General features: G+C 39.7%; 1 protein-coding gene across 1 annotated transcript; it reads right to left on the bottom strand.

Moving 5' to 3' along the window:
* Positions 1-6704: 6704 nt before the first annotated feature.
* Positions 6705-9565, bottom strand: LOC137979405 (sperm microtubule associated protein 2-like). The gene is made up of 2 exons (XM_068826664.1): positions 9420-9565; positions 6705-7390 (listed from the first exon to the last, which is right to left on the bottom strand). Exons 1-2 carry the CDS (start codon positions 9563-9565, stop codon positions 6835-6837), a joined length of 702 nt encoding a protein of 233 aa, XP_068682765.1. The 3' UTR covers positions 6705-6834.
* Positions 9566-10000: the final 435 nt, after the last annotated feature.

Raw genomic sequence — 10000 nt, 5'->3', positions numbered from 1 at the left:
AGAGCATCCTGCAAGCAGAGCCTTTCCTTACGGTACATATGCTTTGTACCGTGTATGAAGGAAAGAGATAAAAGTGGCTCTGCTCGCAGGGTGTGGCTAGAGGTGGACATCCACCACTAGCCACCTCCAATTACAGTGCTGTATTTTTTTATAGGTGTAAATACAACTAAGGGGGTGTTTACATGATACCGGAGCGACTTTCGCACTGGCGCGAGTTCACTCCGCTTGCTGCAACGGAGCGAAAATTTCGTCCCGACGCGAAATCTCGCAACAGTATCATGAAAAGGAGGAACGACCACTCTTTCTGGTGTGAAATCGGCCTCCCGGTGGGACGGAACGGGGAGCACATGCGTACTTTTCGCGATAGACGCCATATTTGCAATTTGGATTCACGCTTGTATTTTATCGATATGTGGTGTGCCTTCAGGTAAACAGGATACGATTCACCTAGTCATCATGTAACAAGAAGTCACCTCTCTGTGAAACTTGCGCCGGTGCGAGTTTTCTCATGTAAACACCTCCTAACTTCGGGTCATTTCTAACTCAACCATTAACAAGTTCAGGTAAAAAAAAAAAAGTTTTAACTGATAATTACTCAAACTTTATTGGGTAGCTTTCTCTCCATTTCACTCATGTTATCCCGAAATGAAGGGACCAATTCTTGGAATAGAGGGCTTTGATGTTGCCCTCTGGACACGCTTCCCAGTGAAAGTTTTCTCTTCTATTATATTCTGACCCGGATCCGTAGAGGATGCGTCTTTTTTTCTACTTTGATTTGTTTCCATACTGCTGTTTGAGTAATTTGATGGGGTGATACATGCTTGAAAGTTGCTGTTCTTTGGAAATACTGCTTGTGGTTCTCGCTTTGCAATGAAGTCAGCAACGACTTGGTTTCGAAGGCTTGAACCTGAGACAGAGGATACTGGACTTCTCACAGGGCTTATTTCAAAACTCTTGCTTGGAGAAAATCCTGGTGTCTCATCAAAATCGCTCGGTGTTTGACTCTGGTAGCAAATGATGGGCTTTGGGGTTGTTATGCGTAGAAATTCTCTCTCACCAAGGGTTGGCATTCTTGTTGCTCTCTAGTATTAGCATGCAGTCACACAAAAAAAAAATGAAATGAAAACATCCAGTGACGTCATGGGCCAATTAGAGGCCTCATTTATGCTTCAATCTTTTGGAATGGGTTTCGATTCCAAGGAAAGGGAAGGTATTTGGATTAAAAAATTTCTCATGATCAGTAACTAAGAGTTTGGACTGAATCAGATTTTCGTACACATATCAAATTTAATTGTTACCAATGTTACACACATATTCAATTTTTAAGATCTGAATTATACTTGGGCCATCCCCTTTTTTTCTCCGTTTCGTGTCGTCCGACCGACCCAAATTTTTGGCATTTTCAAAACAAAGAAAAAAAAAGCTAACGACGTTTTTAAGCCGTTTTATGTAGCATAGGAGTTTCGGTGGTTGACCCTTTTCTTCACGCTGTCTTAATTTTGCAACAACCTTCACCAACTTTCCGCCATATTGATTTTGGGTTCATGTCTTGTTGTTTTCCTGGCTCCACAGCTATTATGCTGGGGTACCAGGGCTCCGATTCCGAGAATGCTTATGATTTTTTTTTAGGCTTTTTTTTTTTTTTCAATCCGACCGACCGACCCGATATCAGGAAATGCATTCGACGCGAAACGGAGAAAAAAAAAGGGGATGGCCTTGCAATGTTTTTGTTTTGGACTGCTAAGAAAGGAGTGATACCTACAACCATCTACTTACTAATTTAGACGCTCTGTTGGATCTAAGCCTCTGGACAATATCATTGTGGCAGCTAGACCATGAAACCAGTTTAAGGTGACAGTTGTTCTGTATACTGCCAGAGCTGAAAAGGGGTGGCATTCTTACAATTTTTTGACAAAGGATATGGTTCGATTTTGTGGTTTTGAGAACATTTTTTCCCGACTCTGTTTCCAATCCCCAGCCAACCTGCAAGACTCAAACTAGCCTTTCTTTGTCAAATGTGCAAAAGGCTTACCCATGGCAGGAGACTTATCCAAACGTTCATTTTAAGAAATCCAAAGGATGAGCGTCATCTTTAACAAGACATATATCAGTTTACTTACAGGAATTCCAGTACTGCTTTTGGAAGACTTTATAGTGGACTTTGTGCAAACTCCCAAAGCTCTTGCCTTTAAAATGTACAAAAAAAAAAACGTGGTTTTAGTAACTGCACATTATTAGCAAAATGCTTCTTCATTTTATTTATTTATTTATTTATTTATTTATTTATTTATTTATCTATTGTAACTGCTAAATTGTTGACACCCGGCAGTGTGTACTAATATATACATTGCTATCTTGCAATATTCAATTTACTTTCCTAAAAAGTCTCACTTATTAAATTAAGTAATTTTCTTTTACCTCTTGTAAACAGTAATTTAGTTTTTAAAATACTTACCTGACTGCTATTACCTTAGGCCGACTGCCATGATTAGCGTTGGCTATTTGCGGGCGGAACTGCTTTGGAGTGTACGTTTTGACGTGTGAGATGCTTTATTCTTAAAAAAATAATAAAATAAAATAAAATCCTAGCACAGGTGCCCTAAGCTGATGGAGGAACAAAACAACTCTATTTCAAAGCAAAAAATATGAGTGAGTATTAATTTATGTAGTTTCAGCGTTGCTCTTCTCTGAACATTCTGGGATAATATTTATGGCGGTGAGGCAACGATGATCGCCTTTTAATTTAAAAACCCGCTCTGCTCTCGGCTTTGGGTACTTGTGAATGGTTGTGATACCAGTTTAGCTGTTTGTTAGTTTTTTTGTTTCATATTCTTTATTTCTTATTTTATTGTCTTTGTTTCTTTCGGTAACGTTCTTTGAATGAAAACTCCAGCTTCTCTAAGCCCTCCTGAAAAAAACAATCTACGGAAAGTATCCGTTGAGTGGCCCTGAATAAAGATTAACGTACCTTTGTTTTGGTAGTATGAACTCGCCCGCTCGGTTTAGGCACAACTCGAGGTGAATCTGAACATTTGCACCATCTCAACTGAACTTTTTTAAGCGGCCCCTCATTGTTTTCAGTTCTTGAGTTAGCTTGGGCATGTTCATCCCAACCTGGGTCAGGAGAAATGCTTTTTCCACGAAATGGGTGATTATTGTGAGATCTCAAAGACGCGATGGTCGTTACTTCCATTCTACGGCGTTTCTGCTCGAGTTGTAATTGTCTCGCCATATTGAGTTTGTCTTTCTGTTTTTCACTTTGTCGGCTGGTACTGCATTTGTTAGAATCGGCCCTCTTCACCTCCTCCTTTTCAGACAATCTCGGACAAGGTCCTACTTTTAAGTAGCCAGGATAACTAGCGCTTTTATGCTTTGAAATGCGAAATGTGTTCATTGGAATTGAGGACTTAGGGATGGCAGTAGATGTAGCTTGTGTTGCACTTTTCTTTACCGATGATTTTTTCGCTTTCAGAATCTTTGCGTTCTCTCTCAACCACGAATAAATGTGATTTTTAATACTAACGTTGGTTATTTGTTCGCAATAGCTCTTGATGTGATAACTACTGAGGTTACAGTGGTAAAACTTGAAGGAGTATAGAGGGGACTTTTGTTTTCCGCCATCTTGAAAATGCTCGTTTTTTTCGACATACAACGGCGCACTCTGAGCTCTTGTTTGTTTCACATTGAAACGCTCGGCTATGTTTCGGGAGGTTTCTGTCGTAATCAGGTTGCTTCGATAACAGCGGGGTGGTGTGAAGAGAACTGCTTCATTGCTAAAAACGGAAATGTTTTTTTTCGTCGCGAGAAGTGCTTCCTCGTGTTTGAAATAATCACCCGTGTGTTGTTTCGCCGATATGCAGATTTGCCATGCACACAGTGGCGTCTTGGAGCTTGAACAGCGTATGTTATCGTTCCCATTAACAAACAACTTGTGCATAAGAGTACCTAAATCGTCTTCGCTATCCTGGAAAGCCTTGTCACCATCAAGCGGTTTTGGCTTTTTCCAGCTCGGAATTGGGACTTTCTCGCTAATTGAGTGTAGATCGTCGATTGCTCTTTGTTCTACATGCCTCTTGAAAGCACAAGGAAAGGTATCTGTACTCATTGGAGTGTATTAGAATAAGGCCCAACAGTACAGGATACAAGTGCTTAATTAAAAACACGGAGAAATTTCAGTGTATCTCCTTTGAATATTGTGACGGTTCTTTGCTTTCTGGCTATTTACGTTTCTATGGTTACAGGTGCGCGGGAAATGCAAGAAACGGGTCCTGCAAGGGTCGTGCATTCGCAAAACATTCAAAACAAGACGAGAGTGTAGATTGCATGATTGTTTGATAATAATTAATAAAGAAAAGTCAACACAAAACGAACTAAATGGAGAAGTGGTCCTCTCGCACTTCTCTGGACAATTTAAGCAACACGTGAAAAGTCAGGACTCGTACCCATTCGCTATTTTCACATTCCCCATAATACAACTTGTTTGATATGACCCCAAATTTTGCATAAACCATCAAGTGCTCTTGGGAATATGCAGTGTCCCAATAGCATTTGAAGACAACGGCTTATGCAAAATTTGGACGGCAAACAAATTGTATTAGGAGAAATGTGAAAATAGTAAAGTATGTAATAAACATTGTTGTTGTTGTTTGGAGCAACTTTTGATGGGCCCAGCAACTTCAAGTAATTGTCTCCGGCAAAAGCATAATTTTCGGAAATTTCTTTTGAAAACTAGGGAAGAACGTGTTTTGAATTTGTTTTTCCCGAATAATTCGGACCGAAACCAAATTGGGCGATTTTTGATTTCGGCCCAAGTCCCAGCGGTAAACAACTGAGCTAGTCATCCATCATTTCAGCGGATAATTATGCAACAAAACTGCTTGTTAATTTTTTATTGAGTTTGTGTCACATCTGAGAGGTCATTCAAATCATTAAGGTGGCATAGGCAACTGTTAGACAATTTTAATTTTGCTAGAAACTATAGTGTTTAAAATAGGTTATATCTTGCTTTGTGCTGTTTCTTTTGTGTACAACTTTTAGAAGCAAAGTTTTTTTGATTTTCAAGCAATTTTGTGGAACTTTCAAGGATTTTTTTAGGACAATTTCGTAGCACAATCTGCAGAAGCCTACTGGCTAGTTTCCAGTCATAAAGATGTTCCTAATTGTTGATCTTCTTGAGTGGGGATGAACCGTAGACCTTCTCTTTTTTTACCATACCATATGATGCCACAAAATAAGAAGAAAATCGAGCCAAGTTAAGGAACGAAGGACGCGTCCATTTACACCCTCTTTCCCAGCGCCTCTTCCTCCCATCACCGCTTGAGGTACTTAGCCCTTAATTCCATCGCTCGCTGCGTTAGTAGGTCGATAGCTGGTGACCTGGGTTGGAATCGCCGTACCGGGTAAATCTTGTCTTTTCTGTCCAAACTAAGGTAACGCTTAAGGCAGACCGTATGTCTTGTAAGTTAAGTTAAGGATGGTGCCAACTAATTTAAAGGTATTTTTGCGCGGTTTACTGAATATGTGGGAAATGCAGATCTTAAAGTGCTACTACGACCAAAAAAACAATTCCTTTTTTTCTTTGGATTTCAAAACTATGTTAACCAAACACTAAGTGACCCAAGTTTTAAGTTCTGATTTTAAAAAGACACGATTGGTACGCCATTACTAACTTTAAAATCTTGAGAGAGCTGGGTCGAGGAGACAATGACGTGCAATGCGTGTGTACGCGGCTGAATTAATATGCAGCACAGGAGGTTCGCTTTCATTACCCGTGTTTTGGATATATAATAAATTGCGTTTACACGCTGAAATTTTAAGCTAGAGAGTAAATGACGTCATTTTCCGTAGATCCAACCCTCTGAGGGTCAATCGGTCAATTTTGAACGTGAGTAATGGCGGACCGTGAAATCCAAAAGTTACACTCAAAGTAAACAGCCTTTGGACAAAACCAAAGCTCAAAATTTTGCCAGTTAGGTGTTAAGCGAACACGCTTTCAAAATCTGAGGGAAAAAAGGAAATGATTTTTATCATAGTTGCACTTTAACAAGTGTTATTGAAATCCAAAAAGAAAATTGGGGGTAACCACGCAGCTTCATTATCTCTGAAAAATGCGTGGTTACCCCCAATTTTCTCTTTGGATTCCAAGATCACTTGTTTAGTTCTGCCTTCTTTGCATAGTTTTAAACCGAGCAAAAATATCTCTGTATTAATAAGCACCACCCATAGGAAATCCGAGTATCTCGAGATGTGCATAATGCGCATGACATATGCGCAATAACAATCGTAGGCACCGTCTTTAAAATGCCGTCACTTTGAGTGACGGAAGCAAGTGCCAACCAGGAAGGAGGTTTGGCAAACATACATACATACATACATAAATACATACATACATACATACTTAATTGACCGCTCCCCATAGGGGCTTTTCAGGGCCAATGAAACACAATCAACAGAACACAACAACAACTGTTAAGAATCCCAACTGGCCGGAAGCAAACCAGTTGGCTATTTACAAGTGCAGCCGGGAAGTTGAACCAGGGACTACCAGGAACAAATTCAACGAGTGGTCAGAGCGGGTCTTGAACCCGGGATCTCCGGATCTTAAGGCAAGCGCCCTAACCACTGGGCCACACTGCCTCAACGAGGGAACGAGATTGTGAAGAAGAAGAAGAAGAGGGCCGGTAATGCAAAAATCAGTACAAGAATCAAGTTTTATTGAAGGGTAAACTTGTCAACAAGGTAAAAAGGAAATACATGCGCAGGTCAATGAATTAGTGAAAAGGAACTAACAGTAAGATTAATTTATGATTGCCCAAAGTAGTCCAATTTTTTCCTCTAGTATCCCCTGACAATCGGCTGCGCCAATTCAGCAACTCTCTCTGAACACCTCGCTCTTTGTGCAGCTTTTTTCACTTCAAAAGCATCAGGGTTTGGTAAATTTGTTGCTATTTCACGTTTTATTGGTAAAGCTAAATCGTCTATACGTTTCGAGGCCTTTGCTTTTAAAGCAGCCTTAGAAACTTCCCATACTCTAGTCTTATCGGGGGTATAACCCAAGGGAACTCCTTTAGCATGAGCAAGTTCCTGCAGTCTCTCCGAGGCCCGCGATGAAAGCGCCCCCTTCTTTATAATCCACTCCCGTTCCACAATATTGGGCCTCTGTTTTGGAAGAGAGAGGGTTTCTGTTCTCCCTGAAGCAGACGCTTTTTGTGCTGCTATGGAAACAGTGGTTTGAACTGGTCTACAGGGTTCGTACTCCACGTGAAATCCCTTGGGCTGTGACAAGCGGGTCAAACGTTCATTCGGAGAGGCTTTCATTGCAGCATTGCTCACTCTCCAGACTGGTGATGAACGCCCAATCGTGAAATCGCGGAACACGTTGTGTTGTCTCCTGCAAATGTATTATAAATAATGATACCTTTATTAAAGCCTCAAGCTTCTGTAGCCGCGCACAGTTGTTCTATCAATAGAGGAGACTGGAAATCAAACTAAATCAAATTAGTATAAATACAAAATCGCGCGCTCTCATTTGCTCGCAATCTCGGATTATCAGCCGATAATCACCTCGACGGACAAAATGGCTGCCAGTAGTCGTTTTGCCACTGTAAGTGAAGATGATTTTGCGTTGAAATGTTTTTTTTTTGCTCTTTTTTGAAATAATCACCTGTGTATTTATACTAAAACAATTATTCGCCGAAGGCGAAGTGATTATCGGTGAATATTCACCGATAATAACTTCGCCTTCGCCTTCGGCGAATAATTGTTAATTAAAGCTCAAATGATGGAATAGAAACACCAACAAACTCCACCGTCGTGTACGTACAACGCCGAGTCCCGGAATCGAACCAGGACACTTTGGCGTAAAGCGAGTACTATCAAGATTGTAACCACTCTGCTCTCCTCTGTTTCTCGTTTTCATAAAATGACATATTCTTCTTGTCTGTACATGATATTTCCCGTGAGCTTACGAGAAGTCTTAAGTGACAATTGTACGAAACAATAAATTGATTCCGTGCAACGCGGCCAAATTTAAGGCTAAGCGATTCACCAGAAATACTTCTTTGGGTTTATTTTATAACTTTCTGAGCTGTAAATATTTTGCAAGCAATTAAACTCCCGTCAATTCTCAGATGTAAAAAATCGCTTTGGATAGGTGGATTAATGAGGATTCTTAATATAATGCTTGCTAAAACAAACTGGCTTAAAATCACAAAAGACCGGCTCTGTATGCTTCCCAAGGGAAGGAAAGTTTCGCTTTCGCTTTAGTTTTTATTTAAATTTTTTGGTATGAATTTTTGTTAGGAAAGATGGCCATATCGTTAAACTAAAATCTGAACATTACAAGGTCTCATGTTCTGAAAAAACAAAAAAATTATAATTTTTTTCTTTAAAACGTGAATTTGTGACACTAATTTAGCCCGAAAGTTATTATTCGTCACGCCGCCGAGCTAAGAAGGCAAAAAAAGGTTCATTCTATATATTCGAGAAAGCTTCGCTGCTTTGCATGAAAAAAAAGGTGTTCCCAAGAACATGTTAGTGAATCAGTGAAGTCTAAATTGAAAAAAAAAAAAACAGTCTAAAAATCTCCATTCAATCTTCTCTGGATATTTCGTTTTTCATTGTTTGCCAAAAAGAGTTAAACCAAACTGTGTACGATGTACTACAGTTTCCACCCACTCGGATTGAATTTTACTTTAATTTTTCCCTGATTTTTCAGTTAAACTTTTTTGTTGTTCACAAGCAATTATTTTGCTTTTTCCTATTCCGGCGTATTTTCCATGATTTGAGATCCTGATTTGTACTCCGTTTGGTGTTATAGCTAGTTCCAGCCGATATTAATAAGAACAACTCCGATTTCACGACTTTCGATCCTTCGCTTTTCTATCCCTAAAGTTTGATTCCCATATTTTCCTATCGTTCTGGACTTAATAAATCTCTTGAATGTCTCAACAAAAACCTAAGCAAAGTTAGTTCCTTTCAACTTAATTCTTCTCAGGCAAATAGACTTGATCTACGCGAATCATTGGATTTTCATGAACAACACCTTTGAAATCAACAGACCTTCGTCTTTGACCTTCGACCAAAAACCTTCATATCTAGACCTGATAACACGGACATATACCTTTCGCATCTCTTTCATTCAATTTTATCAGTTTGTGTACAGTAAAGGCAATTACAAATAGTTTCGTTTAGTTTACACTTCATTACATTTTGAAGGGCTGCAATTCAGCACAATTATAACTGTACTGTAGATCTGGAAAAAAAAAAGTTTCACAGATTGAGGAACCAGGCCTATAAATTGATTTCTCTCAAAGAAACTAGTTTAAGTTCCGGTTAATCGCATCTTTTTGCCGCCAAAATTTTCATACAAAATTTATTTTGAACTAACATCGGTGCTGTAAGATTAACTCTCTACTTACTTGTAAGCCGGTGTTTTCACCTCATCAAACACGCTTCTTCGTGTTACCCCGAGATCAGGAATTGCAGAAACTATTTTGTCACCGGTTTGGATATCGTAATAGTATCCGAAACCTGGGTGAGATGTTACAACAATTTTGCCATCCATTTTAGTTACTTTAGTGACTCTCGCGCTGCCAACAAATATCGGCACGTGGGGAGCGCCTTGCAAACAAACTGAAGTCACAGAGGTTGCCATAGATACGTCACCGCAGCTACAGGTCAAACGACAAGACAATGAAGTAAATCAAGCGTTTGCAATTTGTTTGCTGAAAGTGGTACCAGATAGATAAAGAATGAGTTAGAAAAAACAGGCTTTTTGATGTCGCATAGAAAATAGAAGAGTAGAAAATGCAGAGAACATTCGGTCGCGCTGTAAGCCTTGCATAACAACCTAGTCTCAGAATAAGGAAAGGTTACTTTTATACAAACGTTGGCCGTGTAGCACTTATAATTTTTAAACGGAGTTTAAACGGACTGAGCTACAAGGTCAGACGGGAGCAGGCCGTGGGAACTGAAGATGTTACGGTCGTGACTTTAACAT

The sequence above is a fragment of the Montipora foliosa genome, chromosome 1 (genome assembly GCF_036669935.1).
Source record: "Montipora foliosa isolate CH-2021 chromosome 1, ASM3666993v2, whole genome shotgun sequence".
Classification (NCBI taxonomy): Eukaryota; Metazoa; Cnidaria; class Anthozoa; order Scleractinia; family Acroporidae; genus Montipora; species Montipora foliosa.
This window is presented reverse-complemented; position numbering and strand designations above follow the sequence as displayed.